We start from the raw sequence: 18,922 nt of genomic DNA, 5'->3' as shown, positions 1-18,922 counted from the left end.
TTAATATCAAATCTTTCAAACGAAGTTCGATAATTTCAAATTAAGTATTCAGAGAATTTTCCCACGAAACCAATCGACCAGTAGTATAGATCGTTGCTTGTTTCAGTGACAAAAGAACCATGCAATTTCCGCCGAAGGACGAACGTCTGTCGGCAACTCGCACAAGATACAGAGTTCGCCGTTAGAATCGCCATTACAGTATCGACATTCGTTTGGAATAGCCCTGAAAAGATTTCTGCGAAGAGAATGTTTGCCTTGTTACAAAGAGAAACGTCGTAGCCTTCAAGGACTTTGGGGCTTCCTCGACGTTAAGAGCCTAACAAACGTCGAATTTCATTCACTGAATCTCTCAACAGGTGTCTCGATATGTTTTAAAATCCTTATCTTCTTATTGATATATATATAAAATTGTTTTATTTTTAGTCACGTAAGATTTATTAAGTGATTTTATATTTTTAATTTTTATCTATCGTGACAATTATTTGAAAAAGAAGTTTTGACGATTTTTGGATATGCTGTAGAAGATGAGATTTTGAAAAACTGTTTTCATCCATATATTCGTCGCTTGATCTATTTTCGAGATATTTGCAAAAAAGATTGTTACTATCACATAGAATTTCGAGTATAGGATAGCATATATATAAATACGTGACCACCACTTATTTTCTGTTAATACAGATATATAAATGTCACGATATAACAGGTGAAATCTATTAAGAAGATGCTTTCTTATGAATTCATCAGGTATGATACCAATAATTATCTAATTTCGTCAAAGATTGTTTTGTATTTTATTTTCATATTTCGAGAATTTTTGGATAAATGTTAAATGTTGATATATCTTTTTATCGATGAATTTGTTTACAAATAGAAATGGAAGATAAGCGATTGATAAACAGACTCATCGATGTATTATATAAAATTTAGAAACAATTTTTATTAATATCTAGAAATTATGAATATTTTGTTGTAATTTGGACTACAATCATCGTAATCTTTGAGGCATAAGGTTTCGATCGAGTTATCGTACATCCTCCACCTCGTTATCCCAATAACTAAAGTGGAGACCAATTTAAGTTTGCGTTAGATGATGCGAGACAGAATGAGATGCAATATAATGGTCTCACTTTATCTTTGTCTTTATTTAATGCAAATCTTACAAATTATCTTATAATTTAAATAAGCCTTAATCAATATTTTTGTACTTATTTTGCTTTTTAGATTCGATGTCTTCAAAAATGTTTCAGTATATTAACATTAACAACATTAACACTCTTTACAAGTTGAAACAAGATATAATAAACATCGTTGTTATTGTGCGATAATCGTATCTTGTTATTAAATGGGCATACTTCAATTAAGTAAAATAATATAAAATAATATAAAAATAACAAAAATTGAATCTCCTGCCATTACAGAATTAAAATACGCAATAAATTAATACATACCGATTATTTATTATTCAGCAATGCTGGGAATCAAGGAATTTCAATAAAATCGTAAATAAACGAAATATTTAAAAACATCTTCGAAACGAAATCAACAAATTAATTATCATAAATGAACACAATTAATCAAATTATCTCTTCAGCTATTGTCGAGGTCACGTTCGCTTGTTTTTACAGATCGGTGCTCCTTCTGATGGAACGTCAGATATTTTTTTTTTCTTTTTTTTCTTCACATTCATTACATTCCCTCGTTACATATTTTTTTCCCCCCCGATACGCGAACAGACGAGCTGTAAGAAAAATTAGCCGGCCTCTATTTAATCCACGTTACCGAGCATGTCCAACTATGTGGATCAGAAACCGTGGTAACAGCTACACGATTCTCGAAATGGCCATTATCGCGAAAGTGCGTTGCCACGATCGAAACTTAATAATCCGGAAGTTGGACCACCACCATCGCCTACGCCGTTGTTTCTGTTCATAAATTCCTTTTCAAAAACGTAGCAACGCGTTCAATTAACGCGTCACTCGTAGACCAGAACCTTTTACGCACGATGGAACCGGTTGAATTTCCGGAATTATATTTTCTATACGTGTTCCTCTCCTTTCGACTTATCTTCAATGTCTCTGTCTTTGTACATTCTCCCTCGAGATGATTGATGATGGTCTATTCTGCCATTGAATTTCGCCCGTGAATCGAAGGAAGGATTTGTTTGGCGAACGAAGACGAATAAGTGAGTATATTTATATTATACGTACAGGGTGTGTTAAAAAGATCGGGATGGAATTCGAAGAGTTTTTGGATTTTGAAAATTTTTTACACGTTATTTTTGTTCTTTGAAATCCAGATAAAGAATATTTTTATTATCACTTGTAATTTGGAATTTTCGAAATCTGGATAAAGAATAATTTGCTTTTAAGAATTTTCCGATGATGTAAATTTATTTTTTTATTTAATCACGATTTTTAGTCGAAACTTGTTGATCCAGATTTTATTGTTAAACGAAAGTGTAATTCGAGTTTATTTTTTAACACCCTGTATACAATTTCTGGCCACAAAAAGAAATCTTTATTCGCGAAGGTGTGCGTGAAATATAGAGGAAGATGAACCGATCTGAGAATCGATCTCATACATCATCCTGCTTATCATCGAATCAACACCGTACCTTTAAATCATCGTTTCGCGAAAGTCATAAATCATAGAATCAAATGAAAACCGATAAATTGAATCGACTCATCGTTTGTGACTTCACGGAGGTAATATTTAAAAATAACCGATAACTTTTAAATAATTTTTGATAATAAATTTTTTTTTCTACAAATCATCGTACCAAATTAATAAGAAACCTATTAACCTTAAGCCATTTTCTCTATCTCGGATTCGATCGTGTGGATAGCGAATAGTCAGTGCCATAGAAAAAAGCACTTCATATTTAAAAATGGCTGGAAGAGAGACGAGGAGATGGACGAAAGGGAATACGAGAAAGGTTTATTGGTACAGGTGCAATGTATCCACGCAGGTGCGTGGACCATGACCTGGGCGGAGTCGTTTCACGGCCTTCGATGGGGCACGAAGGAAACGCGACGAGAGAAGATGCGACCACGGGTGCAAAGATCTCTCAAGGACGTACCTCTCGTCCTTGTCTCGCTTAATGAGTCTCTTTAGAAATGTGCACGTACGTTTTCCAGGTGGATGTACGGGTTGTAACGAGTGCCCAGTGCCGAGGTTGGATCGTTCGACGCCCTCGGAATGGGGCTGTAATCGTGATCCGAAGACGCCAATTCCGAAGAATACGAGTTCTGTTTCTACTTATAGCGGAGGGAAACAAGGTATACTGTTTTGAAAAATATGATTTTTGATTTAATTAAAAGTTCCTGTATATGTGGAGCATGATAGATTACGCGTGAAAATCTTCTTTTTGAAAGCGTGAAATTAATTATCTCGGTTCGAATATAATTTTGTATAGGAGTTTTCTTTTTTTTTAGAATGATAGAATGATAGATCATTAAGTTATTGAACATTTAAAATTATTGTATATATTGTATAAGAATTTTCGATCTTGATCAACTATACGATTCAGAATAAGATGCATTAAAAATTATGAATCGTAAATTCGCAGAAAAGGAATATACAATCAAGTATAATATAATCTCATTTGAATTGCATTTTAATTAACAAGGTTAAAAGATATTTTTTTTATACATACAAAAATCTGAAAAACATCTGTTAAATAATTCATCACGTATATTATAATTTATTACGTTTGTTGGAAATCTATTTTTTATAAATATTTATGCACACTATATACAATATTAGGAATAACATCGAAACGAATATCAATTAAAAAAGGAAAAGAGAAAAAGAAGATAAAAATTTGTCTTATTTATAAATTAAACTTATATAAATAATCATAAATTCCTGTTAAATTACATGTATCATAGAAGTAATAAATAAGCACTTGTGCGTGTCTCCTTGTGATGCATCAGAGAGCGCCAATGGTTTTCATTCGTATATACCTTCATGGTCTCCCTTTATTCGAGTTGATCTTCGACAAAGAGGAAAAGTAAAGAGGAGAGGCAAAAAGTAGACCGATCGAGACTTCGCATTTTTCTGCTAAGATACTCGTTCGAAGATCCATTACTGACTCGGGATAAATATAGACTCAATGAGTTAGCAAATAGCTGTTAAAAATAGCAGATTCTCTTTCTCGAACCAAGATTTTATGGTTTCATTGAACACAGTAAATGTACAATATACAGCTAGGATTTACAACATTAAGATTTACAACATTTAGTTATTTTCAAGTTTTCTAAAAATGTATTTTTTTTTGATTCTTTGATTGATTCCTTTTGCAAAATTTACTAATCAATAATATCAAAAAATTAACAAGTAAGTTGATTGAATTATAGACTAATTTTTTATAATATAGTGAAATAGAATGATAAGATTATTTCTTTGAGTGGCATTAATGCTTTCAACCTGACTTTTTTCTAATCAATTTTTATTTCTTCTTTTTTAGAATAGATAGTGAGAATTGTAAATTACGAATGTGCATCAAATTTATAATTTGTACCAATCAATGACAGTGTTTAGAAAATACGATACTTAAGATAAGATAGTGGAAATCTAGAGAAATGGAACTCTGACGCTGTCGATATGTACATTTTTATGAATGATAAAATATGATAAAAAATATACATTCAACTATGATCGATAGATATTTTGAAAAAATAAAATCATGAAAATTTTAAAAGAATTTTGACCAGGAAGAAACACTTCATGGTAAATAAATTAATTGGTAACACAAGTCACGCTTTAAAATTGAATAACGTAAAGAATTCATTATGAAATCATGGTGAACGATTAAAAATGTAATTAACATGCTATCGAGCATTTCCCTACTTCGAATTAAGATTCATAGAAGGAAGCGTGAATCCTTTGAATATAAATTATCTCGTTATATTTATGAGTTAAAATTAATTAATAATGATTCGATATTACCAAGATATTTAATTTAAAAATCGTTTCTAAACGATTAATAACATGAAAGTTCTTTGTTAATTTCTATAAACATAACGTAGAAAAATATTTTGATGGATAGTTTCCGAAAGTATTATAAAAAAAAAAAATCTTACAACTTCAATCAGTTATAATAATTTATATCATTCTTTGCGATTAGTATTCGTTATTATTCTTATTAATTTAATTTTAATTAACTTTTCTGTAAAATATACTGAATATCCATAAACGATATTCAATTAATTTTAATATAAAATTTATAACATATAATAATAAATTTATAATAATTCTATTACAAAATTTTATTCGATCAATTTTTTTCCAAGGAAGTTTACAACAGATTCTGAGAGATAAAAATTAATCAGTAAATGAATCGTCCGACCGGATACAGCATCGCTGAAACAGAAGACCGGAAGTACGAATGCTGGGAACGATTGAAAATTTGCATCTACGTGATTCCAATGAGGATCACGTAGGGACATTCAGCAAATAATGTACAAAGGATTTTACAAAGATCTTCTTTTTTTGAACGAATACCAATTAAATAAATAATGGAGAGATACATCTTTCATGGGTTTTCAGAATAAAAACCTGCATCTTCGTGCATCATGTGAAAAAGAGGGCACGTACTACTTGTTTTTATGTATTACTTCATTCTGTTCCACGTTTCAGAATGTCGTAAGTCTTGATTTCATTGAGGAAGAAAGTGAACACTCGTATGCGTGTTGTTTTACCGTGTCCCATTTTGTCGACAATTGTGCGGATAATTAACTGAAATCTTCTCGTTACACTGGAAACACGTATGAACACATCTTTCTTCATAATTAAGCTTAGATTTAGATATCTTATGCAATTTTTATTTGGTATTTTATTCGTTGAAATTTGATATATCTTCTTTCTTTTTTATATATTTTCTTATCTTTCAAATTATTTTAATTTTCAACTCAGAAGAACAACTCTCTAAAAGATGTATCCCATCCTATATTAAATTCCTTCAACAATTTGAATCTCTTCAGTTTTCAAAATAAGTACGATATTTCCCTTTGAAAATTTCTAATCGTAAATAAGAAACATCAATCATTGATCTAATTAAGAGAAAGAGAACAGAAGAACAAACATACATTATTTAAATTACAACGTTTCGTCACACCGTTCAAGGAGAAAAATAAATTACACCTTCTGAAACGATATCCTTCGTAAGTCAATCAATCAAACCTGCTATCTTCGCAGGTCTTTAACCGTTAACTCTGACGTAACAACGACATAATAAGCGTTTCTATTCAATATTGATCGAAGTATTGATCGAGAACACGTAGATTTCTCATGACCTGAGACCTTTCGAGTCGAGGAGAGGGGATATAGATCGCGTTATATAGAATGGAATTACGTGACAAAAAAGTTCATAATCGTCTTGAATTAGACTTAAATAAAACGAGAAGACTATGAACCGGAAGGTATACCAGAGGATCGTGGTGTATCATGCTGGATTGACCTTCCAGGTCTCTCAGGATCTCGATGCAGCTGGGATTCAGGATTTCCAATCGATATAGGATCATTTCTGCATATTACCTTTGCTACAGTTACGATCTCGAAGATTTTATCGTTTTTAAGATGTATAAATATCGTGTGTACTTTTACTGTTTTCAAGAGGAATTGGTTTTCAAAGAAATGGTATTGAATGAATTTTAATATAAAAATGTAAATGTGATTTTTATATAGCATAAAGAAATAATTAAAAAATGGTATTGAATGAATTGTAATATAAAAATGTAAATGTGATTTTTGTATAGCATAAAGGAATAATTAAAAAATGATATAGGATAATTTTAATTAGAAAACTTGATAATTGACTATGATTTTTTATTTTTTGTCGAGAAATATTTAGAAATTTTAATATTCAATATTTTATTTTTATTTCAAATAATTTATTTGCATTTATATCAAAGACTTGAAAAAATTTCTATAAAACAATATAAAATTACATTTGACCCTATTCCTGACTGAACGATGAACAAGAATAATCGAGAAGAATACAATCTAATCACACATAATCGATAACATCGTAATTATTCAACTATATAATGCAAGTAATAATTACATTTACACGTATGAAGAGTGAATGAAAAAACATTTACACACATATACATTCACTGAATCCTAGATAATCAAAGATCCATTACATTCGACTCATCGCTAATATAATCATATTGATCCCACCATCGTTTCAATCGTATCTCAATTCCTCTTAAGTGTAATTGAATTTTGCCATTGTATATAACCCTGACTCGGACGTGACTTTGAGAGCATGTCCAGATACATATGCAGAGACAGAGAGACTCATAATCCGGGTCCGTTGAACCTAACTGTCCACCATTATGGTGATCACGGTTAGACAAAAAGGAAGGTCACTCGTTACCTTCGTATATCTCTTTCTGGATACACCTGCCGGCTTTCTAGGAATCTAATTATTACCTTGGTTGTTAACCAAGTCAATAAATATGATCGAGATCTGAAAACAGGGACAATAAATCAAAGATTGATAATACAATTGAAATATCGTTTGAATTTAATCGCTACAAATTGATATCTTCTTAATGCTCTCTTACCACTTCAGAAACATTTAGTTCTAGTTTCCGTTTGAGCACGCAATAATAATATACGTATACATATAATAATAGTATACAGGTGTTACTTAAGTTAATTTATTGTAAAAAAATAATAATTTTTTTTTTAGAAGGAATAGAAGAGGATGGATATTCAAGTTTTAAAAGTCTTATCTTATTGCTATATGATTTATAGGAAAGAAATAAATTTAAAATTAATAAATGTTTAATAAAGAATTAATATTTAGTCAAGTTATTTGAATCGAAAGGATTTGAAGTTATAATTTAATATTACTTCAGCAATTTGATTTTAAAAATTCTTTTAAATATCTTTTATGCTCTATTTTTATTCATTAACTAGATTGACTTTTAATTGCATTTAATTTGATAATATTTTGTAAAGTGTGCATTTGTTATTTCACTTGAAACTAAGATTGAAATAACATTTTAAGTTTCGTTATTGTAGATCAATGACTGTCAATCTAGCATGTCATAGCTAACTCATATTTAATTAAGATTAGGATCCTCTTGTTATTTTTAATTTACATTTAGTATTTATTTATTTTGATTATAATTGTAATTATATTATCATATTCTAGGATATGTCAAAAATATCATTATAATTATTTCGTTAGTCGATATAAATAGTAATTCTAATGGCGATCGATTCAACTTTATAAGCATGAATTATAAATTCACTTTATGACTAATCTTGGCAGAATCCTTGACTAACCTCGTACGTGAATGGAGAACTGTGTGTGTTCGAAGATCAAGATCGTGACCGCATACCTGCGCAACAATCAATGCCAATATTTCTGTTCTCGAGGCTATTCATTCGTGTAAAGCATAGATTCGTATAGAAAATTGGCAAATACCTATTATCGTCGCTTTACAAGTTTCTCAATCTTTTTTGCAAAAACCACGATTCTCTTTTTCAAAAATACATTTCAAATTTATTTTATCTTTATACAGATAAATTAAAATCTGGTGAAAATTAAAAGAATTTTAATTATTAATGTTATAATTATTACTTTATCCAGTTGAATGTTACAATCTAAATTTGACGCGAAAATTTTTATCGTACAATCTTCCATATAAATAATTACAAGCAATTATAACTGCGTTTCGATTCTCGAAAGTAATCCACAGGTTGGAAATTCGTATTATAAAATAGTCGTTCCTCTTTTTACGGTTGAACGAACATATGGTTAATTATACGGAATTAAATCTTCCCTATAATTAGAACACGTTAAAGGAACGCGTTGGAATAAAGAGAATGATAAATTCAAATTAATTTATAATTCAATATGTTATTCAAATCACTGATTTATATGTTTACAATTATGAATGACACAATTGGTTTTTACTTGAACTACTGTTATTGTACGTTATTGTAAGTTACGTTAAAGTTCGTATTCGTAACAACGAGGATTATTTCATAATACGTAACAACATGTTATTCTTTTTCGTAAAATTTCACAGAATGTTGGATAAATTTCTTTATTTACGAAGATTTCGAAGATTATATTTTAAAACGTCGAGCAATTAAAACGGTAGCGAAGAATTTTTAAAAAATTTTCTAAAGAAACGAATCAGATAAATTTTCATAAATTGAGTAGATAATTTTTTAACTCGTTAACAGTGCAGTGTTTCCTGCATTCTAGATTCTAATCTTGATTACAAATTGCGCGTAACACGTGAATATGGAAAAATTAAAACGGAAAAACATAAGTATTCCTTATTTCTTTGGAAAATATTCTTCATTTAAATAAAATTTTCGCAGAAACGGAAATTTAAATTAGAAATCAATTAAGAAACATAAAACATAAAAACTGAAAACATATCGATTTTGTATATCTTCACAAATTTCTAAATTAATGCATCGTTAAATTAAAATTATTAGATATATCAGTTTCGCTATCTGACGACGGAATTTATAGCTTATCAACTTGCTAATATTATCAGTTGTTAAAAGCGATTTCCAACGTGATTCATACGTATATTTATAACGGTACTGTTATAATAAAATATATGGTATTGCAATACTATTTAAATATTTATAATATGAAATTGTTGGTTAGAAAATTATTGTACATCAATTATTATTGACCACACAAACTTTCTTCTTTTTTTTCGACATTTACATTTAAAAGAACATTGCAATTATTGATTGCACATTAAAAAAAAAAAAATTCCGCAGGGGGGACCGAGCGATCTTAAATGTCGTCTTTCGAGAGTCCTTTGGGGAGTTGCGACCCCACGTACCCGAGCAAAGCACAAATTTGTGCCATTCTTATTCTATTTTACACGAGTCTTTTCAATATTGGCACATCCATGAATCTGAATTAAAATTCAAAGCCTTATACTGATACTACTTAGCGTTAAAATTCCATTCCATCGATCGATATCTTTCTTTCGATTTATATCCTTAGAAATCGCGATTCATTGAACATCTAACACGATTTATAGATAATTAAGAAGCTCAAATCTCATGTATAATCACTTTGAAGCTTTAACTAATAATAGATAACATCTAAAACGGCCTAAGTAGTATCTAGCGTAGTAAAAGAAATGTCGATATCAGGAAATAAAGCACATCTCACTTCTTCTCCATATCTCCATATCTCTACGGCACGAAGGAATCAGAATCTCCATAATACAATCATTACACAATTTCTTAATGCGTTATAATAATTCTTAGCACGTCACAGGTTCCGGTAGACCATCTCGTTCTACTGATAATCGTTCCACTTATCCGATAAAACCGAATGACGCCACGTAAGAGAGACGTGTGTATGTCCAGCAAATATTACGAAACTGGAAAGAAACCTGTCCGATAATTTTCCCCAGAAAGATAAAAGAAAGAATTCGGACGATGAACCCGATCATTCGACCTTGACCGATCCCACTACCAAATACCGATCTATCCTTCTCTGGATCATCCGCTCGACGCATCATTATCCCTGTCCGCCTCTCCTTCGATCTTCGACCGACAGAAATTCATTTGGTATTCGAATCGAAGTGTGTCAGAGGAATAACAGTATCTATCGAGCATGGTCGAGAGTCGTAAAACGGTCCACCTCGTGGTGATCCTACTCTCTTGCCAGCTAGGTCAGTTCCACTTTGCGTGGATTTAGTGTCACTCGAGCTTGGTTACCGAACCGTGATGCGATAAAAAGGGAATGGAACGGAGGAGACACGTCTGAGACACGAGCATGAAGTGACCGAGGATGCGCTCACGATGATAATGCTGGTGTTGTTGTGACGTTCCGTGGAGAACAGCGCGATGTTTCCGATGGTACGGCCTGCAATAACGCAGAAAGGGAGGAGAGAAAGAGAGAGAGAACAAGAAGATGAACGACAGCATTGTTATCATCCCTTTAATCACGGTCTTTGTTGCCTCAACGTTCTCTTCCTCGAGGAGGATTTCTCGAAGGCAGCTTCGTTCGAGAAGCTTCGTTTTCGAAAGAGACGACGTGGGGGTGGAATGTTGCGTGCGATGTATCGTACGTTTGAAATTATAGGCCTATCTATTTCTTGGTATATTTATATGATATAGGAATTTAGTGATTTTTACAAAGTCGAACAATATTTATTTTACATACATTACGTAAATTTGGATTGTATATATTGGGGGAGAGTGGAAAAGAAATTCGTTATTTTTAATCTCAATATTATTATTACTTATAAATTTTTAAATATTGATCCAAAACATAATTCCCTCTTTCTTTTAGAACAGTTTCCAGATTTAGAGATCTATCTTTCATTATTACAAAAATTTGCTTTATTGAATTATACGTAAAAATAAGTAACGAATCTTATTTATTTTTTTTTTTTTTTAATTTTCTCCACGATGGTATCTAGATTTTGCGTTTTTTTTTTAAAATTTGCCAACGAATTGAGAAACACTGTTTTCAGTTCGAGTATTCTATTTCTATGGTCGTTATTGATGCGTTCAACCCCAGAGTACCGGAACTCTGTACGCCATATCTTTTGTCAACAATTTCCCGTCGCGTTTATATTGTACAACGAGTCGGTTGACAAAGATGAAAAATCATCGAAAGGATTATAGTTATTATTCCGGTTGCATCGCGGGTGATGGCGATTTGTTCGAGACTCTGCGGCCTCCCGGCTTCAACAAAAGAATCGTAGTGCCTCCCTTTCTCGCGCTCTGGTGCCAACCTTTTGTACGATGGCGAATTCCCTCTGATGGCTCGTTTGTAAATTATTAACGGGATATTAGCGGTGGAATCAAGTTCAACGTGCACTTTGAATTCGATTCGGTTTTCAAAAGTAACAATATTTGGATGATTATATTTGATTGTATATGCTGATGTCGAAAGATTGAGTATTTACGTCTTTGAAAAAGGATGGATAAAATCGAATCTTAGAAATCAGAATCGTAGAATTATTGTAGAATAATATTTCGTTTACAATGTTTGGTTACTTTTCTTTTTTACATTTTATTTTACTCTTTTCGAAGATATAAAAAGAGTTATAATCAGATTTTAAAGTATCAAAAGGATTAGCAAAATTGGAGAATCTTGATTGATTAAAATACTCATAAAAATCTATTTCAAGTATATTTCACGCAGATTTAAATGTATTGCCTTCAATTTTTTAAAGTATCCATAGAATCCAATCGAGACAGAGATTCGAATCCATTTATGAGATGCTTGATCCCATCGCTAGGCGCACTAGCTTATCGTTTCGAGATGAACAATATCTGTAAATCATAGCCAAGCCCTTTTCGCATTGTCGATTCGTAAATTGTTGGCCACGAAGAATCGTATACGGTGCATAGCCTGTAATTGCTTAAGCTGTGCGAGTATAATAGCTTAAGGACAATCGTAGTTCTTTGGCCAAGGTTGCTTTTAACATTGTCACGAGAGTCTTACGCATCGATGCGTCTTGCGATCGATGCGCGTTGGATACCAGTTTATATCGAAGATGGACGCCGTTTGAAGCTGCCCACGAGTTTGCGTTTTGTTAGTCATACTGTCGAGGTTTCTGTGTCGCGTGTTGCATGGCATAAAGTATGAGGTTGCTTGCTTCTCAAGCTAGAGTTAGAAGAAGCTTATTTCGATTATTTGAGCCGTTGATTTTGATACAAATTTTAGGTAATGTGAGTGTAGTTTCTCTTTCTTCTTAAGAATTATTTATTTCGAAATATATTTGACGCAATCCATCCAGTTCGTCCATTTTTTTTAGTTATTTAGAAATTGATTCGAGACGTTCTTGATTAATGGAAAAAGATTGGATCCAATCATCATTTATTTATTTAAATAAATTTATTCTAAATTCTCGTTTCCTATTGTATATAAATGTATCCAATTATACACACTTTGTTAAACAATCTTGTAGATTCACAAAAAAAAATCCCAGAAAAAGAAAATAATCCTCTAGAAGTTTTTACAGTGTTTACAAAAGACTTGGTTGAAAAAGAGAATGCATCGAAACAATGGTGTTTCTGTTGTTCGAGGGTCAACGGACATAGCAAGACAAGATACGCAAGTCTTTGACCGGGATGACACGCAGAAAAGCCATGCTTCATCTTGATGCCTGGTAAAATCTTAATTGCATTGCAGATTTTAATTACATAATGTTAAGTTGTTCGTACCCTGTTATTTTAACGGAATATCCCTGGGAGGATAAGTGAACCGAATGGTGGAATAATGCATAGTTTCAGATTGACGTGATCATGGAAAAACAATGTAAAGTCACACTAATTTCACATCCTGTCGCGTGTTAATTCGCATTCACTTCGTGATGAATTAATTTCTAGTGGAAACGGTTGCGGGCATGGATCTTTATCAGCGAATTACAGCGAATAAATACACATTTATCTTGACGTTTATCGGTCGTAATTCAAGAATCATATTAATAGGAACGATTTACGTTATTAGGCATGCTTGTCGAATTGCGGATTATTAAATTAGGATTATTAAATTATTTTGTAATCATGATTTTAAATACTTATTGATTTTGAAATATATCAATTTATAATACGTACGATTAAGAAAAAAATTAAAATTAATGACAAAAGAAAGGATTAAAAGGTGAAGAAATGAAATGAAAATTGAAACTTTAATATCTTTATGATATTTTTCCTAACGTGTAAGGATGCATAAATATTCGTCTTCTTGCACACCAATGTTCTTACTCTTTGAATGCGTTCATATTTCAAAATCCTTGCAATAGCAGTTCACAAGAGTCAATGTGGTCATGGGATAGACGAAGGTTTCAAAGTTGCAAGGTAAGGCGTGTCGAAACTAGTGATGGGATCGAGTACCATACGTATATTCATAAATCTGGATCAAATTCGATGAAAGAATATTAGAGAGAAGTAATATTATTTTAGAAGATGAACAGAGCCGTTCGTTACACAACAATTCAATCATGAGAATTACAATAATGTATTCAGAAATAACGAAGGAAATCGATGTTTCTAATAAAATTTCGAATTTATTCGATCAATGTTCGATTCTATCGAAATACTTTTTTATAGTCTCACACTATGATTCGACCGATCTTGAAAAGATAGTTATGAATTAAAATCTCTATTTGCGACTCGGTCCCATCGCTAAATCGAATAGAAAAGGAAAGAGACGCTTCGAGACAGAAGAAAGCCGAAGAATGGCGGATCATCATCTTCACGCGAGCGAGGCGAACTTATGTAACGCTTTCATACAAGACAAGGCCAAGGTTCTCGCGATGCAGCAGAGGTTGAGCATGTACTGTGTGGTCCCTCCGTTTCATATTGTTTTATGGCAACAGTCGGCGACGCATCTAATTACGTCTATCGAAAGAAACGTGGAGGATCTTGTTCCCTGGACCACCAAGATGGTGGAATTTCGAGTAAGGAGGTTGTTGTAACGCGTAACAAGGACAATGCTCGATTGTATAATTTTAAAGCGCCATTCCGTGGGGACGAGGAACGTGTGTCGCGTAATTATTTCTCTCCCTATTGAAAAAAAAAAATTTAAAAAGCTTCTTCTTACGAGGATTGTTTGACGTGGACTCGAAGGTTTAGAAGGATTGTTTGCGGAGATTTCAGATTCTCTATTGTAGTTTGAAGTAGTAGTCTTTGATGACTATGCTTTATTTATACAATGACTCGTGTTAATTTTTTGAACGTAGCGATGTGTGAGAGATTATTATTCTACGTGTACGATATTTCTTTATTATTGAATCGATCATTTTTTTAATATATTGAGACAGTCAGTTGATAGAAAAATAAATTTTATTTTAGTAAATAGTGGAAAAAATTACATAAATTATGTTATTTACGAATATTGTACACGAGAGATAATATCAAATACAACAACTTATTATAGTGAATATAAATTATTATGCAATAAATGAATACATTTTTTATTTCTATTAAATATGAAGATACATTAAAAAACAATCAATAATTTAAAAAATTATTATAAACAAACGTATAAACCAATAATCTCTCATATATTGTGATATCTGAATATTAACGAGATTCACTGAGGTTCAAAATAGTTTATACTTCTTATCATATTAAAATACTTCAAATAAAATCAACGTTAATCGAATTATCATATTTCCTTCGCGTAATCTTGAAACTAAAATACATTGTAACAATTTACATTCAACTTACATAAACTTCGCGAATAACGATCTTGAGGAACGATTAAATTTATATTTTACGTACGCAACTCTTCTACATATAATACCACATATAATACCACCAAAAAAAAATTATTATTATTTTCAGTCAACGTAAATTACTGCACAATTATCATCCATAAGTAAAAACGACCCTTATTCTCAGATTTTAGAAAAAAACAAAAGTTTCTAAAAATTTATCCTATTGTTCTTTGTTCTCCAATGTTAAATATTCTCTACGAGGCGTACGACTGACATTGAAAGCATTCCTTCTCGTTAAGTCTACTATCAGCTCGAATCTTATCTTTCGAGAAGAAGGTTTTCTTCCGTTTTCTCACTTTCGTTGCTCTCCATCGCTGGAAAGCACACACCTTTTGTTTTGTTTCGCTGGTTAATAACGGGAAACGCTGGAACGTGGTACAAGTATCGAGAAATTTTTAACGAGTTTCATGAAACTTGGGTGAGAACGGTTTTTACTCCGTTATTTTTTGTCGCTCTTCTTGTCATTTGGTATTCGCGGTCGCTGCATGTGGGTCATTCCATGCTAAATCGATTACTTTTGTACTGAACGTTCTGGTTCTTATTTCAGGTTCAAATTTTTTAGCAATTATTTTTTATTAATGCATAGAATGTATATATATATATATATATATATATATATATATATATATTTATTTGTATTATTTTCTAATTATATGAATAATTAATTCTTTTGTAAAAAGAAATAATTATTCCATGTTATGAATGAAACAAAACTTCACAAATAAATGAAAAATTAAAAAATTTTTGTAAATTCATGCGATTGAACGTAGATACGATAATATCGTGGATAATTATCCTAACAACTTCGAAAAATAATTGCTTCGATGATTTAGATTTATAGTGTTAATCGTTATGACAAAGAATTACTTATGTAAAAAAAAAAAAAAAAATAAAAGATTAGTTTCCGTCATATAACGAAAAAAAAAGAATACAAAATACAAAATATAAAAACTCTCCATTTTTCGAATAATTAATACAAAATCTTAAAAAAATTAATAAAAAATTTATCTAATTAACTAACACAAAAAACGTGTTAACAATTGCATAAAAATAATTCATCTTTTTACGTAATACACGTATATATTTAAACACATTATGTGATCATAAAACAATCATCGTCGATGAAAAAATATTTTTTCCGTTGCCTTCTTATTACGTTGTCGAATAATATTTCCATTTTTTATCATTTCCATTTGTCATATTTTTCAAATTATAACGATTGTCTTTTACATCCGTGTTTATATAATTATTCATCAGAAAAAATATAATTTCCGATTACTCCACCTGGAAAATGGATTGGCTATCGAATATTACAGGTGTAATATTTTATTTGATAGTTTTAATTTTCCTTTCTCAATTACTCGAACTTAATAATAAATTAAAGAATCGAATGCTGAATTATTCATCAAATTTTACTCGTGCAACGCACGATGCTCATGAAACGGATTTTTTCTTAATAGATGCAGTCTCGTTCTTTCTTCGTAAACCTAATGCGTTCACCGCGAAGCACGTCAGAACTATTTCCGGTAAGGATTCATAACGGAGCCGAAGTGTAGGCATTCGAATATCCGGAGAGGAGACTAACAATTGCGATAATGTTTGTGTGTTTATTATATTTTAATCTCTTCGGTAGAATTTTGAATTTTAATAACTCCAAATTCTAATATTTAATCTTTTTTTCTTCTTCTTTTGATTAATATTTGTTTCATGTATTTCATGTAAAAATTTCTGGACATTATGTTATTCAATATTTCGAGTCTTTATCTCTAAAATTATAGATATAGGAATTTTAATATTATTTTTCGCCTAATCGACAATCTTCAAAGAATTTAATTATTTGATTTCGATCGTTCCAGTCTTTTCCACGTGTTCAACACGTTAATTATTATTAATACATAATTAAATCTCGAACAATTGTACGGATTTGTAAATGCATTGCAACAATAACCTAATAAATTTACATGGTACTTTCGAATTTTATCACTCACCTGATAAGGATAAGCGGCCGGCCTGTAGTAACTGCCGGTGTTTATAGCCGGGTAACTCTTGCTACTTCCACACATAGAAGCCATCTTTCATCGATTCCTCTTCTCCTTCACCACCGATTTCTTGCTCCTCTTTTTTTCGCTCACGTTCGTATTCCAGACAATAGGATCGTATCGACGCTGTCTCAAACGTTTCGAGACGTGTTCATTGTTGAGCTTTACAGTTCCTTTTTTCCCCTCCGTTTCCGCTCGAAAACGATTACACACCGATTGTTTCAGAAATAGACACGAAATATATTTCGTCCGAGACGACACGCCTTCACTCGGGTTCGAGATCCTTTCTATCGAGCATAGACCCACGATATTTTCACGTTACCACCAAGGTATTCAAGGTTACGGTGAGCACGATTTTTTTCACTGTCCAGAACGGTCCCGTTAAGCACAGTTCCCAATATATATTCATACGAAACGAATTTCTTCTTTATTCCCTTTTTATTCCCTTTCTATCTTTCGGATAGAGAGCAAGCCATAAAAAACCAGTTCATTCTTTTCGTACCGGTTTCAAATGAACTCGAATCATTTTTAATCTCATTTTCATACGTTCCAAATTTCACTTTATCTTAAAATATTCCGATATTACTTAATATTCGAACTTCTCTTATTCCTCGAACGACACTTCGATTCCTCTTTACAATCGATCAATTAAATAACAATTTCCCATTCAAGATTATTCAACTATCAAACAATTTCCGAATTTCGATCGGAAAAATCACCAATTTTCGATCTGATTATTCTATACGAATGTTATCAACTTCATATAACGCTCATCGCTCGTATACGATAAAAAAGAGTGATAAGTTGTACGTAGAAACTGATGGATAGCGGTTTCTGTGAGAGAGAATCGAGAGACGAGGCAGAAAGCACGCGGCACCACGTCCTTTCTCCGAGACGGTTGACCACCGACTGACAGTAAGGGATCTTCACGCACCGCCGTTCTTCATCTTCATCCTTGCCGTTCGTGCGCTTATTCGACTGCTTCTTTAAGCTGAGACTGGTCAGCTTTGTCGGTTAAGCTTGCCTTCACGCTGCCTTCGCTTTTTGGCGGGTTCTCGTGGGAACCAAACTCGGCTACCACTTTTCTTCCCTTAATTTTCATCGCTGCCTCTACCCATTCCTCTTCCTCCTCCTCCTCCTCCTCCTCTTCTTCTTCTTGGAAGGTTCTTTTCTTCGTTTCCTTCTCTTTATTCCTCTCCTTTCTTCGTTCCATCTTCGTTAGTTCCCTCGCGGTTCGAGAGTCTGGCGGGTTCGTGCCTCACGGTCTGCGTGGCAATTTGTTCCGATTTCTTTGCCATGTTTGCGACGAGAATCGACCGATTATCCGCGAAAAAATAGCAAGAGATTCCGCGATAGTGTTTAGTTCGACGTCCCGTGTAATGAGAAAATAGCGTCTCGATGTCGATGTTCGTGGTTACGCGAAGACTTCGATATATATATATGTATATATATGTAGTATGTACGTAGAGATCGGTGATTTCAATGCGCGCACGTGACGTGTCTCTCGAGCGTTGAAATTCCTGGCTTGAAGAGGTTCGAACGTTACGGATATTTGGTTTGCGACGAGTAGATCGTGGATATTTATTTGAATGATAAAAAAATCTGCACATGATGTGCAAGAAAGTACATACA

At 32.2% G+C, this 18,922-nt stretch overlaps 1 protein-coding gene across 4 annotated transcripts in view; it reads right to left on the bottom strand.

The window, feature by feature from the left end:
• LOC107995697 (uncharacterized) overlaps nucleotides 1–18,218 on the bottom strand; it is a 100,726-nt gene extending 82,508 nt beyond the window's left edge. For 3 of the 4 annotated variants that reach the window (XM_062080824.1, XM_062080825.1, XM_062080827.1), the window contains exon 1: nucleotides 17,240–18,218. In XM_062080824.1, coding sequence (XP_061936808.1) covers nucleotides 17,240–17,323 — 84 coding nt within the window. In that variant the 5' untranslated portion in view covers nucleotides 17,324–18,218. The remainder of the gene's footprint in view (nucleotides 1–17,239) is intronic. The other variant, XM_062080828.1, reaches the window with a different exon arrangement.
• Between the last annotated feature and the right edge of the window lie 704 nt (nucleotides 18,219–18,922).

This window comes from Apis cerana, linkage group LG10 (assembly GCF_029169275.1).
Source record: "Apis cerana isolate GH-2021 linkage group LG10, AcerK_1.0, whole genome shotgun sequence".
Lineage (NCBI taxonomy): Eukaryota > Metazoa > Arthropoda > Insecta > Hymenoptera > Apidae > Apis > Apis cerana.
Note: the sequence above shows the minus strand (reverse complement) of the source record. Positions and strands in the feature narration are given on the sequence as shown.